Below are 18,103 nucleotides of genomic sequence, written 5' to 3'. Positions count from 1 at the left end.
AGTATTTACCAACAGAAATGGAAGCATACGTCTATACAAATATTTGTACAAGATCGTTCATAGCAACTTCACTTGTGCTCACCTAAAACTGAAACAACCCAAGTATCATCAACAGGTGAGTTGATAACTAAATTGTGATATGTCCACACAATGTATATTGTTCAACAATGTAAAGGAATAAACTATGGATGCATACTACAACATGGATGAGTCTCAAGATAATTATACCAAGTAAAAGAATCCAGACCAAAAAAAAAAAAAAAAATACATACTGTATAATTCCAGCTATATAAAATTCTAGAAAAGCATCTTGGAAAGTATATCTATGTTTGCCTGGAATGAGGAGTGGTGGGGTGGATTAAAAGGAGCAGGAGAAAACTTTTGGGCTGATGGAGACGTTCACTGTCTTGATTGTGGTGATGGTTTCTGGGATATTATAACAAGACCTCAGCACAAACAGGGAAGAAAGAGAAATGAAGTTCTTGACTATCCTAGTGAAAGTAACCATGACTTAAGTTTTATGAGCTACTCAACAATATAAGCCAAAACACTGTTTGTTCTTGCCCAGGCTAAGTGATCTGTGACTAAGTTCTGCTGCTGCCTTCTAGAGATTACTTTTCCTTTTTCCCCTGCCTCTCTTCCTGCCTTCCTTAACTTTCCCTTCTTTATTTCAAACCTTGTACTACAAAAAGTATATAAATGAATGAAAATATTTTAAATAAATACAGGTTTGATATCTATTCAAACACTAGAATTTGAGTGTTGGTTTTCTCTCTCTTAAGGGGTCAGTATGTGCAATGGGAAAATGCTTTCAAGCCAGATAGACTTGTTAATTTTAATCACAAGTGCTATATACTTCAAAGTTGCTAAGAAACTAGATCTTAAATGTTCTCACCACAGAAAAAGAAATGATAATTATGGGACATGACGTGTTAGCTAATGCTATGGCAGTAATCACATTGCAATATAGAAATGTATCAAATCAACATGTTGTACACCTTACACTTATGCTTACATGATGTTATATGGCAATTATAGCTCAATATTTTTTAAAAGTCGGGGAGACATGAACTTGAATGCCAGTTTTGCCATTGACTGGCCTTGGACCTTGGCATTTGTCAGTTAACTTCCCTGGTCCTCAGTTTCTTACATGTAACATAATCTTTATGTTATGTTATGTTAGTAGCTGTATTTCAAGGGTCATTTTGAAGATTGGAAATAACTATCTACTGTGGTTTCAGGAAATAATTTTTTTGCTATTATACATTGCACATCAAGTCTTTGAGATCAGGCACTATGTACATTTACTTATGTCAACCCCTACAGGAGTTGAACACATATTGAAGGCTGTGAGGGGCCTTGACAAAACAAGACAGATGGTACATGTAAAATAATGAACTCACCTGTCCCTGCATTTGGGCTGATGTGTTCCCTCTGCTTTAATTGTGTGTAGTGCACCTGGTGGACATTTGGAACGTCATAGAAGCATTGCGGGAAAACGCTCTGAACAACCTGGACCCGAACATAGAACTCAGTGTGGCCCGCTTGGAGGCTGTGCTATCCACCATTTTCTACCAGCTCAACAAACGGATGCCAACCACTCACCAAATCCAAGTGGAGCAGTCCATCAGCCTCCTGCTTAACTTCCTGCTGGCAGCCTTTGATCCGTAAGCTCCCTCTGAATATCTGTTCCTCTCCACATGTTTGGTCTCTCCTTCCTCTTGTCCTTCTTGGTCTTTCTTCCAAATAATTTTCTGCAAGTAACCAACCACCTCTTTTTTTCTTGATCAGATACTTATCTCAATAAAGTCGGTCTGTGTTTAACGTCAATTTAAAATGCTATGGAAAAAAAAAAAAACTAGGGAGTAAAATAGTGCCATAGGAAATTGAGGACAATTGTACTTTCTATGCTGACCTTTATCTAACTCATCCCATGCTTCCTAGAAGCTGTGGTTGTCTGAGTGTGTGGCATGATGGCATGCCTATGGAGCAGTCTAATGAAGCAGAAGATGGGAGGATGTTTTTAACTCTCTTCTTTACAGATTGTCTAAGACAGTGTTTCTGAGGTGTCATAACAAGACCCTAGAGCAGACAGAGAGAAACTGACAAGGGTTTCTTGACCAGCCTAGTGAAAGTAGCCATGACTTGCATTAAACGGATCAGTCAATAATGTGCCACATAAAACAATGTGATGCCGTCCACACACGACAATTGAACCTCAGCCTCATCATCTTATAATTTCCTCTCATAAAATCAGAGAATGTCAGAGCTGGCTGAAATATTAAAGACTGTTCTTCCAAATCTCTCATTTTATAGATGAAGGACCTGAAGCACAAAGAGACTGTCACTTGTCCAGTGTCTCTCGATGGGTTAGTGGCAGAGTAGGGATTTAGGTATTCAGCTAAGATTTCTTCTCCAAGGCATATGTGGCAGTCTTGTGAAGTGTAAAAACTTCCCCAAATTACTTTATCAGCCTAAGATTTCAAAAGGTCTCTTGCTGATAGCCTCTAGTCTAGATGTAGTAATACCATCTCCACTTTCACTACTGGTTTTGAATATTGGAAAGGAAAATTGCTAACTTGACCTTTCAGCAATCGCATTTCAAGACTCTCAAAAGATTTTGCTTAGTCTCATTGTCTGGCCAATGCTTGGGAATATTTAAGCCCAGCCCTGGAGATGTTCCAGCCAGGCTAATGTTATTATGCCACTCACAATAGTCACCAGCTGTCATTTTACAACCTAGAGTGCTAACAGAATTATTCGTGCTCGGTTTGACCAGTGTAGATTACTGTCTCGGGACATTTATATTTTGAGTAATTCTCGAGCTGAAATAAACAGTTCTGAAACAAGCAGTCTGGCTTGATAGATCCCATGCTTAGCTTGTACACACTTCAGAACTGATGTACTGCTTTGGCCTAATCACTATGGTAACCGAGCGGCAGGCAGGTGGAGGAGACTATGGCTCCACATGACAGGTGACAGAATGGAACCAGGCTATGGAACTGCTCTAATGGCATTTCCATCCTGCCCCCTTGACAAGAGCATGGAAGCTTGCAGACTTGCCCCTAGTGTCTTCAGGGCACTTATTTGTTATAAGTGGAACAATGGAAAATATAAAAAGAGAAATATAATTCTTGCCAAATCTTAGAGTATTCCTGGAGGATTCATAAGGGCTCAAATGTAAAAAATAATTTGTATCCACTCCATAAATATAGAAACGGGGCCAGATTAACCATAAGGAAGGGGGATTTTGTGAAATATATGAGAGAGACAATATATTCATATCTTGTATTTTATATGATATAATATACCATACCTCATTATTTCTCATATTATGAGAAATATACAATAGAGTTAGGTTTTTCACTTCTGTTTAGAAATATTGGGAAGATCGCTTTGAAAAAATGGGCTGTATATGTTCCCTAAACAGCTACTGATAATTATTTCAAGATTGATGAATGCTAAACTTAAGGACTATCCCAAGATAAGGAGCCATTGACATGAATGTTCAAATGGAATATTTGTTTGGTTCTTACTCTTCTTACGGATAAAAAGGGCCTTGATGTGTACTTCCAATAATCTCATTGTAGTAGATTTTTTTGAAATATCCACATAGAGAAATCTCATTTTACAGATCTACAGACACATCCATAGAGAGAGCCCAGTCTACAGATACTCCTGTCTTCTCTCTCTTGGCATAGCAAATGAGTATAGGCAGTTCTGCTGATATTCGCATTTCCATCTGATGGTTTTTGAAATTCTAGACGATGTGAGATGTAAGCCATAAGGAAGCATCACTAACTGGGGAGAGAATATAACCGGAAATACTCACTTAGAAGTGAATGTAAGAAGAGAAACTTAAGAATAAAATGAATGTTCAATTCAATTTCTTATAATAGTAAACTCCTATTTCTGCAAATAAGATGCAGTATGGAAACCTGATGTCGCTTCCTACCACCTATCCCACGACAGAACCCAAGTGTTTAAGGGAGCCTTCTGCATGTTGGTAGACGTGAATGAGCCCTAGTACATCAAAGATATGTTGTTGCTGTTATAGAATCACTGAAACATTTGGGGGATTTTCTCTCATTTGCTGTAATTTAAATGAACATATAAAAACCAGGGGGAGAAAAATCTAAAATAAAATTAAAACCTGCATTCTAAAGAGGTCATCTATATATGTTTTTAAAAAGGAAAGACAGTATAGTGATTTAAATTCATGAAGAATGAGAATAAGAACTGCATTCAGAGAAACTTGGTCATTGTTTCAGTAGTGCCTTAAAATTCACCAGACCCAGCAAGGTGGAGTCCGCCATGACAATGGTAACGTAAAACGAGGTTCAAAGCCCACTGCACTTGGCTGTGGCCCTGAGAGCCAAACTTGCCTTCTCACAACATAGTTCCCCAAAAATAGCAGTCCTTCCTTCTCTCCCCAAAGAAACACCCAGGTCTCAGTTCTCACACGGGCATGCTTACTGCAGACCATGGTCAGTCTGCTGGTTGCAAGGTGTCTCCACCAAGTCAGCCTCTTAGGAGGTAGAGAGTGTGTAGCTACATATGCAGGATGATTTCTAGAATGTTAAGGGCTAGCATTTGTGCCCAGTGGCTCTACCAATGCTTGCCATTCTGTCTCTGAATAGTCAGACTCTTGAGTCTAGATTTTTGTTCTTCCTGACTTCCCTTCTAAAAATGGCTGTATCTAGAAGGAGTCAACCAGTCATCAATTACCAACCAACTGCTAAGTAGATCTTTCCACCCCAGACACTGTCTTCTCCAGGGTCCCTAGGAAAATGGATGGGTGCACCTGGGAAGAGTGGGAAAGGAGACGTCAGAATCAGGGAGCAGGGACTGAGAGGAAACAGCCTGAGCCAGTCTGTGCATCTCGTCTCTTTCTTCCGCACACCCCAGGAATGAGCCTGCTGCCTTCCCTTATTTGCTGACAGCCTGGCAGCAGCTTTTCTTCTCACCGTTACTATTATTTTTAAGGAAATTGAGAGTAATGAAAGAAAAACAACATGACAGCAAGTTACAAGAGGACAATATTTTTTTTTCAACAGCTTATGGAGGAGTAACTGTGATCTTGAAAATAATTCTTAAAAGTCTCTAATGGCCTTTTGGAGAGGAGGGCATCACACACTGATCCACTGGGAAGCCCTTCCCCTCTCATGGCTGAGCTGACTCCCCCTGCCCCAGACCTCGCTCTTCCTTACACATGATTCTGCTCTTCCCTTACGGTGCATATCTGACTGTGTGTATGACTGCCTCCCGCAAGCTACCGCTCAGCAAGGCCATGTCTCACTCTCTGTATGCACAGCGCCTGAGACAATATCCAGCTCAGAATGAATCTGTGAATGAATGAATGAATGATCAATGATTGACTTTTCTTAGCTCATCACACTGATTTCTTTTCATTCTTTTTCTGAAATCAAGTCCTCTTTAATCTCTAGTATCTTAGCCAGACTAGTGAGTCCAAGGTTGCTCTGACATCTAGGTTCATAACCTCTATTTTTACTTCTGCTCCACAAGAGAAGAAAATCAGATGTCTGTGACTACTAATGTGGGGGTATCCTATTTTCACAAAAAACTTCAATGTAGTTCTCTCACTCTCTTCTTACTTCCCTGGGAAACACGAACAACTTCAGGCTGTTGACTTAATCTCATTTCAATTCACTAGAACCTTCCTTCTTAGGGAAGTTTCTCCTCAGGTAGATTATGTGACAGTGGCCTTGTTTTTAGCAAATGTTATTTTCACATATATTCAGTCATACGAATATCACATTTTCACATATATTCAGTCATACGAATATCACAGTCGGGACAATGATAAATATTAAAAGGAACAGTGATGTTCCTATTTTCAGGTGTCAGGCTGTATTGTTAACACCACTTCTCCAATGTTAGTAGTAATATACTAATTGTAATAACAGCTAGTATGTTGTCAGCATTTCCTGTGTGCCAAAAACCCTCCCGGTTTGACAAAATGTGATTACAGGGAGGTAAAACAACGCGCAGGTCATACAGCTTCATCCTAGATGAGGTGAGTGGGAGAAAAAAAAAATCCTTTGTTTCAGGCATCGGGTAAGTTCAGCTCTATTCGTGCTTTCTGTTTCATTTTTTTTTTTAATGAGAATTAGTGTACATTTTTTCCCCCAGACCTACCCTGCTTTTTCAGGATATTTTTATTAGGCTCACATTCCTCACCTTCCCGGTTTGCGCTATTTAGACATATCTAACAGAGTGTATGCAAAGGAAATATTTGGACTTAACTCATATTACATTGTAGATTTAGAGTCAGTTTTACGACAGCCATCCAGAACTCCAAATCTATCATATAATAGTCTTTCACAGAGAATACAAAATCCTGGTATTTTCCTCTCTGCTTGACATATTGCCCCTCGCTGAGCCATTTGAACATCCAGTCCTGCTGCTGAGCCCCTCTGCCCAGACCCCCGGGGCTGTGAAAGGTACCACAGTGCTATTTCAGCCACGTGGATATAAAATATTCTGGAACTCTGCCAAAACCCTTCTGCCTTTTGAGTTTTAAAAATGATTTTGATGGGGAAGCCTGGGTGGCTCAGTCGTTAAGCGTCTGCCTTCGGCTCAGGTCATGATCCCAGGATCGAGCCCCGCATCTGGCTCCCTGCTCAGCAGGAAGCCTGCTTCTCCCTCTCCCACTCCCCCTGCTTGTGTTCCCTCTCTCGCTGTGTCTCTCTCTGTCAAATAAATAAAATCTTTTAAAAAAATGATTTTGATGTTTAATGCAGGATGTACTACAAAGTACATGGCCCTTTCTCAGCACACCAATGAAATGTATCGTTCACGTTTGAGGCTGTGAGGATGTGTGAGAGCAAAGGAAGAAAAGAGGTCTCTAAAACCGAATATTCTTCTCTTTTTTTTTTTTCGCTATCTATATGGCTAAAACTAGATATTTAACATGGTGTTTGGTGATTTTTTTTTCTTACCACATCTTAAATTCAAGATTTCCACAGAACACTTTCCTCTAATCGCTAAAATTTTGTTTTAGTAGAAAAGACTTTGTTCCAAGATTCTTACATGTCACGAAAATAGGATCTCTTTTCAAAGAAGTTTCACAGTTGTAGATAAAATGAACAGCCTTAATGTCACTCACCTTTATGTCGGACTTAGACTTGGTGTGAGGGGCAAATGGAATTTCATAGGGGTAAAGTTCTGGCCCCTTCCATTCTGGAGAAATTCCTGCCAAACTCACATGGCCAGGTGTTATGAGGAATTCTTTTCCCAAATGTTTTGCTAACATGATGGGAAGCCCAAAGAGATGCCACAGCCCACTGAAGGATTTCTGTCTGTTCGCATGTTAACTTCACTAACCCAAAAAATAAGAGTAATTATGTATGTGATCACTCCAAAATTCAAGGTATCACACGAGTGCACAATCTAAGATTAAGGACCGTAAGGTCAATTTTTGTAATTTCACCCAAACACTTAGCATTTCTCAATATAAAACTTAAGTGGTAAATCAAATTTCTTTTCACATGTGCATTCATTAATTTAATTAACATGTATTAAGAGCTTGCTTTGCACTAAGTGCCACGCAGGATAGGCTGGGGATGAAAGATAAGAAAGGTGAGATCCCTCACCCTTCCAAAAATGTGTATTAAAGTTAACTGGTTTTGACTGTTTTTCTCCAATAGACTGTGAGCAAATTGCGGGTAGGAGCCATACCGTATTCACCTTTATATCCCCAACCTGCGAGGCATCGTCAGTAATTATCTGTTGAGTTACAAAATGAGTGATCTATATGAACAAAATTATTCCCAGATAAAGACATGAGTTATGATAGAGGCATGTTGTGAAAGCCAGAGGAGGAAACAATTTTCTCAGTTAATTAAGCCACCAAAATGTGTGAGAAAGAGCAATTTGAGTTCTGTGCTCATCAAAATGCTTACCAAATGTTTTTGTGAAATGTGTTGGTAAAAGAAGAGCTTCTGGTTTTAGTAATCTTAAATAGAAAAATAATTCCTCCAGCCTGTTCCAAAAAGAATCAGTCAGAATTCAAATCTCATTTTCAACAACTTAAAATTTATCATGGGATTCTATAATTTCAAACAGGAAACTTGCTTGGCAACTTGGAGAAAATTTACATTCTGTTCCGAATTCAGCCTAGCCTCCCAGACCTATCAATATCTATTTGCTGTTTTCCCTTCTTGTCAAAAGCAGATTTTTCCTCCCAGACAACTTTTCCCTGAAACCAATACCTTCTTAGTTCAAAGAAATCAGTTTGTCTCTTTGTGAGGTCATGGGAAAAGCCCAGTGTAATGCAGTTTACTCACTTTTTATTATGATGAGTCGAACTTTAAAGTAATTTATGTTTTTAAGATAGAGACTCTACAAATCTTTGCATATAATTTAACCAAAGGGTAAGTGCTTTCTGGTTTCCATTTTTAATCAGTCACCTCTTAGGAAAATTTGAAAATTTTCAGAGTGAGAAAACAAAGTATAAGGGAAATAAAAGATTTAAGGAAACATTGACTTATAAAGCAATTTCAGTTTGTACTTTTGCTAATTTTTTTGATTGTCTTAAATACCCTTTAAGGTATTAATTATATGCTGGTATAGGAATTTAATTGAGTGGTTTTCGACCTCAAGCTAGAACAGGAAAGTGAAGTTTGTACTGGCAAGAACTTCAGGATAACTGGCCTAAAAAATAGAATATATTACATTATGCCAAAAACCAAATAGTGGGGAAAAAGAGGAAAGCAATGTGTTATGAATTGTGTTCTTGCTCTACATTGAAAGGGAAGATATTAAAATAAATACAATTTTTACTTAAAAAATAAAATTTTTAAGAAAAAAAATGATAGGCTAATAGTAAATTTCATTTTAAAGCTCTTGCTGTGCCTTACACTACTAAAGAATCAACTGCACTAGCAACTTTTATTCGCAAAGAATAGCTCATGTGGTCGGGTCATTGATTCTAAGGCCCCTCCCACCCAGGAAGTGGATCGTCCTGATGGATACTTCATCTACTGCACGCGGTATTCTCAAACAGGGCTGGCTCTGCTCGGTCTTTCTTTAGTGGCACTCAGAACTGCACGTGAACTTGGGAGATGTGCTGCCATAGCGTTTCATAAAAACGAGACAAGAGTATAGACTTTTTCTAGCACTCTTCCCTGGTGTTGCCGTTCCAAGGCTGTTTGGCCTGCAGCTTTAGGGACAATCTATGTTTTTCATCCTCAGCACGCTTTGGCCGGTCTGCTTCCAGAGTTGTGGCCAACGGCCAACATTCCATATTTGCAGTTTGACTGCTTTACTCCTAGAGGCATTGCGTGTGCGTACTCACTTTGGAACAATATGTCGCTTTCCTGCTCGTTTGCATAAGACTGCTGGGAGCTTCCTGTTAACCATCCTCATGAGCTTGACTTTCCACTTCCTAGATACTTAAGGGATTTTCCGAACTGTTCATGAATCAAACGGCCCCGGTCAGGGATGATTCCCAATGAGCATCCCCTTGGGATGTCCCAACCTCTCCATACTCCTTGCTTCCTTTGTTAATGTCACTTTTTTCACCCAAAAAAAAAAGAAAATAGGGACCCTGATCCCAAGCTGACCTTAAGTAATGGCCTTTGGTATGGAATCTTGTCGAAGGCCTTTAGAAAATCTTTCTCCCCACCCCTCCACCTTTCTTCATCCTATTATATCTACTGAAAATGTTTTTTAAAAAGATCCACGTGGGGCGCCTGGGTGGCTCAGTTGGTTAAGCGACTGCCTTCGGCTCAGGTCATGATCTTGGAGTCCCAGGATCCAGTCCCTCATCTGGCTCCCTGTTCAGAGGGGAGTCTGCTTCTCTCTTTGACCCTCCCCCCTTTCATGGTCTCCCTCTCTCTCTCATTCTCTCTCTCAAATAAATAAATAAAATCTTAAAAAAAAAAAAGATCCACGTGTATTTAGATCTTCGGTGTCCCTCTTTTTCATTGTGGAGTCATTCATCTCCACTCACTCCTTAAATTCCTTCAAGGTTTATCCAATACCAGGGCTGAGCAAGGTCTAAATTCACCCAGCAGTGGTGTGCTTCCCGAGATCTACATTCCTGCATACACTTCTTAGTGACAAGGGTCACCTTTGCAATCTGGCACACTGACTTGCATAACAATACATTCCAGTGGCCTAATTTCACCCTTGAGTTCCTGCAAAACTCTCATTGAACTGCCCTCCACTTGGTGATTTATCTAGATTTATTGTGTCAATTTGGCAGAATAGCTCTGATACAACCACTCCTGAATGTAATAGCATTAATCTTGCATTTCCAAGAACAATACAGAACTGATGATCTCCCTATGATCTTCTTCATTAAAAACTAAGGTTTAAGAATTCATTCGTGAGCTATCATCATTTCATCCTGTGGAGAACTCTGTGCCAATATTACCTGTGGTCTATCCTCTTTCGTGAGTTAAATTGTTCTCTCTGATTCCTTGAAAGAAACTGGTATTGCTCTTAAAGTCTCACATATAATGCTCCTCAATTTCTCTGTGTTTTGAAGACTACTTTATCACTTTATTGCTCCTATTCTTCCACACTTGGTAGATTTCCCTGTCCTCATAATTTGAACCATGTTTCAGCTGAGGAAAGGGAACTAATTATTTCCTAAAATAAAAATTTTTTTTAAAGATTTTATTTATTTGTTCATAAGAGACAGAAAGAAAGAGAGAGAGAGGCAGAGGGAGAAGCAGGCTCCCCACTGAGCAGGTAGCCCGATGCAGGACTCGATCCCAGGACCCTGGGATCATGACCTGAGCCAAAGGCAGACGCTTAACCATCTGAGCCACCCAGCACCCCTAAAATAAAATTTTTGATACTTCTGGTTATCCATGCAATTGGGAATACAGTGCACATGGAATAATTTTGAATGAGGTTTTTTACAACATCATTGCATTTTTCTTAACAGCTACCTGCTCTAAAATTAGCAAACAACTAAGTGAGTGGTCATTCAAAATTCTAGGGGCACCTGTTATAATGATTAGTAGTCATTAATTAACATAAGAAGTATATTGTTTACTAATTCTGGGGGAGACGAAGTGCTGAAGTGCAAGGTGCTAGGAATTCAACTAATTTAGAAGATATGGTCTCTGTCCCCAGGGATCTCAGAGTGTGGGGTCACATTACATGCAGACATGTAAATAAACAAGTTAAGTTCACTCAGTGTGATAGGTGCCAAATAGTAGGTGAAAGTGAAGGGGAGAGCATTTGCCTGCACATTCCAGAACCAGGTGTGTGATGATATTGAGCTGAGTCTTGATGAATAGGTGGGAGAGTCCTGGGCAAAAGGTGGTAGGAAGGGCAGGGGCATTAAACTTGGGACCGGGGAGTGGAGTTCAACAGAAATGGTAGCAGGTGAGACTGGAGAGAACAGGTGAAGTCGTAACCATATCCTGGAGGCAAACAGAGGCAATCAGAGATTTAAATAATGAAATACTATAGTCGAATCTGTGATGTGAGTGTGCAAGCAGAGAGATCATTTAAGAAGTTATTACAGTGTTCACGCAAGAGCTGGTGAGGCAATGTCAGTTAGAATAGAAAGCAGGGAATGGGTTTAATATACAGGTAGGAGGTATATCTGAGTCCCTCAGACATTTATTCAGGTGGTGGGAAATTAGGGAAGAAAACAAAGTCAAGGGTAACCCCTTCCCCGGGATTCATTTTTGGGTAACTAGGTACATGGTAAGTCCGACAACCAGAATAGGGACTGACAACCAGAAGCAGGTTAGTAGTGGGTTGGTCTGAGAATGATGGGAGGGCTTTGTAACGATCATGAGTTCTACTTTGAACATACTTGGTTTGACATGAAGTATCCAAGGGAAGATTATTTCTAATAAATAATTATATAGATCTGGTGCTTAGGCCTAGAAATATAAATGGGAGAGCCACTAGGATAGGGCTCGGTCACTTTTGCATTCTGGCTGGCTGTATTTGAGATCCTATGCTAAGAATGACAGCAACAAGGATGACTAACAAATGATCTGTCTCTGGAGTCCAGTAATGAACAAAGACACAATTATTTATTATGCCTTATTCTTCTAATATGTCACATATATGGACCTTATTCATATAAATGATTTATTCTATATACTAAACCCTTGTCAATACTTTTCTTACCTTTCAGCCACATTATTATTTTAAATAACTCCTTTGATCATTCTTAAGAGTAGCAACTATCAAAGAAATGAATTACTAATGGGGTACACTGACTGATTCCAAGGATACAAGAATAAACAGTTTATCCCAGCTGGAAAATCATTTAGCTGAAATATTATACTTCTTACAGTGTGCCCTTTATATCACATTTTGTGAAGGACACGTTAGTTATACTTCCTGAATCAATGAAAATTTGGCAGATCTGGTGTCATTTAGGTGGAAGGAGCTCAAACAGAGCTCTTACATTTGCCCCTTTAAAATAGCAACTCTCTTTGAAAAGTAAATATATCACATACACACAGTCAGCTTGTGGATAGGAAATGATGGGTGGAAAAAAAGTGTGATGGAAAAGTCCCCACAGTTACTCTAACAAAATTCAGGAATTCTCTGACCAAAAAAAAAAAAAAATTTTTTTCTGAAACCTTGTTTAAATAAATTATAGACACTGTGGAATCATCATGCATAAAATTATTTTATGAAACCCAGAGTGAAATCATGTTCTGTAATTGTAATCCATGGCTAAATAGGACATATCCCTCTAGCTGCCAGTTCATGCTTTGAGCAAGTGACATATACAAAGAATAACTTGAAGATTCTGCTCTCTCTTGAAAAAAGGAAACATTGAATAGACAGCTTTTCAGAAATTTGTGTTGAATTGTATTCATGGTCTTTTCTAAAATGGATATGTTCACATAATGTACGCAGCTACAGTGTCCTATGATTTCTACCGAACACAAAATGTCAGATCTCATTACTGGAAGTTCTCCAAATGACATCTTTTTTTTCTCTCTCTCTCTTTCTCTCTCTCATCATAAACAGGGAAGGCCATGGTAAAATTTCAGTATTTGCTGTCAAAATGGCTTTAGCCACATTGTGTGGAGGGAAGATCATGGACAAATTAAGATGTAAGTTATTCTTTGTGTCTCTCTTTGCTTATTCCTCCCATGTACCACATTTTCTTTTCCCCATTTCTGCTATGTCCTGCTGCCCATTTGGACTTTCCTCATTCTGTGAAAGTTGTTTGAAATATAATCTTCATGGATCTTTGGATTTTATCACAGAAATATTTTCATATTAGATAAATGTTAATGATATGAATGTTTTCCTTCTACTTATGGATTATTATTAGTTATAACCTGTTGAGTATCACCAACTAGACTTCCTGTAATATTAAAGTAAGATGTATATCCTTTCAAGTTCATTGTACTATACCACCTTACAGGCGTAAGTCCGTCTTCATAGGGACATGAAAGCCATGTTGGACAATCTCCCTTTTTTAGGTAATCTAAAGCCAAAGCTCCTGGCACATTTCCTCATTCTTCTTAGCCAGTGCTGTTCAAATCACTGGGAATCCCAAAGGTTCCAAAGTAGACATTGCCAGGGTAGAGGCATAAGAATTGCACAGATCCGAAGGGGCACGTGCACCTCGATGTTTATATCAGCAATGTCCACAATAGCCAAACTGTGGAGAGAGCTAAGATGCCCATCGACAGATGAATGGATAAAGAAGATGTAGTATATATATATATATATATATATATATATATATATATATATACAATGGAATATTACGCAGCCATCAAAAGGAATGAAATCTTGCCATTTGCAATGACGTGGATGGAACTGGAGGGTGTTATGCTGAGCGAAATAAGTCAATCAGAGAAAGACATGTATCATATGACCTCACTGATATGAGGAATTCTTAATCTCAGGAGACAAACGGAGGGTTGCTGGAGTGGTGGGGGGTGGGAGGGATGGGGTGGCTGGGTGATGGACACTGGGGAGGGTATGTGCTATGGTGAGCGCTGTGAAGTATGCAAGACTGTTGAATCACAGATCTGTACCTCTGAAGCGAATAATACATTATATGTTAAAAAAAAAGAAGAAGAAGAAGAAGATAGCAGGAGGGGAAGAATTAAGGGGGGGAAATCAGAAGGGGAGATGAACCATAAGAGACTGTGGACTCTGAAAAACAAACTGAGGGTTCTAGAGGGGAGGTGGGTGGGGGGATGGGTTAACCTGGTGATGGGTATTAAAGAGGGCACATTCTGCATGGAGCACTGGGTGTTATACACAAACAATGAATCATGGAACACTACATCAAAAACTAATGATGTAATGTATGGGGATTAACAAAACAATAAAAAAAAAAAAAAGAATTGCACAGAAACACTACAGACTGAGAATTAACTGGATTCCAGTAAAAACATGTAGCAAAGGTGCATTGAGTGATTGTGGGCCCTTTTATGTACATTTTGTCACCAAATGTGGTAGTTCTTTAACCAAGAAAACACAAGAGTTTTGTTTGTTTTAGGTAAAGAAGCTGAGACTCGGAGAGGTAGCATAAAGTAAATCATATAGCTAAGGTGGTACCAGGATTTGAACCTGACTTTTTTTTCTCTACACCAGTGGTTCTGAAATTTTAGGATATATAGAATCATCTGGAGGGCTTTTTAAACCATAGATTTCTAGGTCCCAGTCTCAGAGTTTTTGTTTCAGAAGACCTAGGGTAGGGGTAGGGGATGAGAATTTTCATTTCCAACATTTTAAATGATGTATATGCTGCTGTTTAAAAGAAAAATTTCCACTTACCCCTTTCCCTTACCTTAAATATGATGAGTTTGGGCTATAATGCTATGTGGGAAAGAGCACTGTCATGAGAAGCAGGAACCCCAGCTTGTAAGCCCAGCTATGTGACTAATTCGCTGAGTTATTCTGTGGAAGTTACTCCACTTCCTTAGTCCTCGGCTTCCATCTTTATCCCAAATTTGGGGATTTTGTTAGATACCTGGAGGGTCCCTCCCAGCTCTACTCATCTGTGACTCACAGCCTCCAGGCACTTTTCTCACCTGCTGCCTGTCAGCTTCAGAGTGTGATCTCTTTCTTCTTGATGCACAAAGAGGGGGGGAAACGAGCAAGATACAGGAAAACAAAAAACAAAAAAAACTCTTTGTTCCTCTGGAATTCCCCAGACATACTCCAAGACAGGGTTGTGTCATTGGACCACATGGAAACCCCACAAGCACACATCTCCCCACACTTCGGGAACCTCCTTCCATGGACCAGTCAAATGCATTTCGGATTCAGAGAAGCCCAAGCAGGCTTTACAGGGAGAGATTAATTTCTCTTTAGCTAGCCTGAAAGATATTTTAAAAATTAAAAACTATCTGCCGCAGTGCTTGAGTGAGGATAATAACTAAATTAGAAGGTGGTGGAACCAATGTCCTTTTTTAAAACACAGCTTCATAGTAATCCATGAGGCATTTCCTCTAGGGTTAGGCTGGGAAGAGAAAGTTGTGCACAGCGAACCAGGGCAGAGGAGGAAACTCTGCAGGGCCTTGTCTGCGGACCTCATGTCACAACTGGCCACTTATGCTGAAGACATTAGATACATGGTTTGTTTTTAAGTTTTGAGAATCATTTCCAAATACTTAATGTTGTATTAATAGGGACATGGATAAAAGGATTCCATATTAACATAAGTTTCAGGAAAACTGAGAGAACCAGTTTTCTGACCTTCCTGGGGGTCCTTGGAGCCTTTCATGAACCACGCTAATCCTGTGTCATCAAGGACCACAGTGCTTTCCATCTTTCCATTCAGGCTTCACTGGTGCAGATTTTCTCTCTCTCCTGGGAGGAGGGGTCTGGCAATCTCAGGAGTCACATCTCACTCCAGAGGCCCCCAGCCTGTAAGTGTCACTGCCCAGGACTACACCAGTTACTGGTAACAAGAAAGGAATGCCCATGATAGTCATGGAGGAACCCACTCCTGCCTCCGGGGCTGGGAAATGCCACTGCTTTCCCTTCTTAGCGCAGGAAGAAATTTGGGGCCCATAAAGACCAAGGGAATGGTTGTTAGGTCAGCAAGGAACCATGTCTGCAGAGTTACAAAGCTCAAGATAACTAAGTTTCTGGGCAGATCTTTACCAACTGTCAAAGCCCGGCAGATCTCTTGCATGTCCAGGAATTCAAAGCCAACAAGGTCACCACGAGGGTCCTTTCTCCTCACCCCACCATCAGTGAGCAAGGCATGCATGCTACCTAGTGGCCAAAGGAAATCCTCTTCAGTGCAATGAAAGAAGTTGACCAATGCATGAGTCTCATTGGAAGTAGACCATGTTCTCCAGTCTGCAGAAATCAATTTCAGAGTCACAAATTCTGGAGAACAACAAAAACAGATAGTGTGATCATGAGATATATGACGCTGCCCTCTCCCAGAGTGGTGGATCTGAATCACAGCCTAATGTGTCCCCAGCTCTCCGGCTGAGGAGTCACTCTTTGTATACTTAATCCCAAGAAGGTGGTTTTTGTGGTTTCCTGGTAAGTCGATTGAGAGCAATTTGACAAAAACAATTTAACTGAAAGCACTTTGCTTAGAAGAACTCTAAAATGTTAGTCAAAAGTAAATATATTCAGTCACCAATATTTCTAGTTTCAGTGATAATTATTAACTGAATACACAAATATGGGCAAATCTGCCCACAGACAGCAGAGGCTGACTCTTGATGAGCAGGATTGTGAGTGTTTTCTCTGGTCTCCTTTTGCTAGCTGCACTTACTGATAAAACAGGCAAGTAATGATTTTCTGCATTGCTTTTGTACTAAGAAAAGGTAAAATGAAAGGATATGGAATTTCTAGGTATTTGAGGGTTTTGTTTTCCCTCCTTTCAATTCTAATTCACTTTAAGCCACTATGCCACCGCTGTGCTTGTTTGGCGATTTCTCTGTTTTTGCACATAGGGATGAGAGGTATTTATTTGTTCCAAATAGCCCCTTCATGTGGGAGGGTGCCGGGCAAGAGTCATTGCTGAAAATAAATTAGGAACTTTAGAAAGCAAAAAGTGAAAGACAGAAAATTTTAAACTAAATTTTTCAAACTGCTTTCAAATGCATGAAAAGGGGCAACAATTCCATATTGCACCACCGTTTCCAACACTTGGGGCAGCCAGGAACCGATATGCAGGGTGTTCACTGCGTACCTCCGGGCAGCCTCAACTCGAGTATGAGGCTGTCCACTGCTGTGCTGGGACACGGCAACCTAAACAGAAACCGACCTAATCAAATGCCCTGTTTCTGTCGAATTGTTCTTGGTCCAGTTATAAGCTGTTGTTGTAATGAGTTGGGACACCTGTTTATGTTCTTCCTTGGGGCTCTCAGATAGTCCTAAGGATCCTAAGAAGTTCCAAATACAATACTGTAAGCCTGGAATGTCAGGTGCTGTGCTAAAGCTTCTGGGAAGGGCTGGTTTTGTTTACAAGACTAGCCTTGTGGCAAACACCAGGTATTTGTTGAGTTTCTATAACTGAACTGGTGGTTCTGTCTCCACACCTACCCCTGGGGTAATATTTCTAACTCACTGGCCTGCCTTAAATCTTTAGTATCTCCCGCAACATCTTCTGGACACAACCTAAACTTCTTAGTAGAGCCTTAAAGCTCTTCAGATCTCTACCTCATCTCCCACCGTGCCCTTGTGGGCACCCACGGCCCCTGGCACAATGAACTACTTCAAGAGCCTTGAGTGCATCCTGCTTGAGCGTGCCCGTGCACATCCTGATTCTGTCTTAAAGCCTGACTAGCTCCTAACTGTCCTTTATGCTTGGCCTAGAAGTCCCATCTCTCACCTAGGAAGACCTAGAAGTCACCTGTGTAAGGAAATCTTCCCTCACTCTAGAAGCCCTCTCTTCGAGCTCCCGCTGCACCCCGTGCACCCTACGGTTCTGGTGGTCACACCACCATGTTAGGATTCATGATGTCATAGGATGCATTCTGTAAGCACGTCTCTGCACCCTCAAGGGCCTGGGACCTCCCAGAGGTCAAGAACTATGTTCTATTACTGACCAATTCACGAAATTGGAGTATGGCCAGTAGGTTAGATAATATTAGATAAGACTAGTGTATCAATGTTAGATATACCAAAGTGGATAATTACCCTGTAA

General features: G+C 40.2%; 1 protein-coding gene across 24 annotated transcripts in view; it reads left to right on the top strand.

Moving 5' to 3' along the window:
* The window catches only part of DTNA (dystrobrevin alpha), a 344,311-nt gene that overhangs the window by 247,329 nt on the left and 78,879 nt on the right, over positions 1 to 18,103 (top strand). For all 24 annotated transcript variants that reach the window (XM_032421478.1, XM_032421475.1, XM_032421479.1 and 21 more), the window contains 2 exons: positions 1,454 to 1,667; positions 12,988 to 13,073. In XM_032421478.1, the coding sequence (XP_032277369.1) occupies positions 1,454 to 1,667; positions 12,988 to 13,073 (300 nt within the window). The remainder of the gene's footprint in view (positions 1 to 1,453; positions 1,668 to 12,987; positions 13,074 to 18,103) is intronic.

The sequence above is a fragment of the Phoca vitulina genome, unplaced genomic scaffold (assembly GCF_004348235.1).
Source record: "Phoca vitulina isolate PV1807 unplaced genomic scaffold, GSC_HSeal_1.0 scaffold24, whole genome shotgun sequence".
Taxonomy (NCBI): Eukaryota; Metazoa; Chordata; class Mammalia; order Carnivora; family Phocidae; genus Phoca; species Phoca vitulina.
The sequence above is the reverse complement of the archived record's forward strand: the minus strand, read 5'-3'. Positions and strand labels throughout refer to the sequence as shown.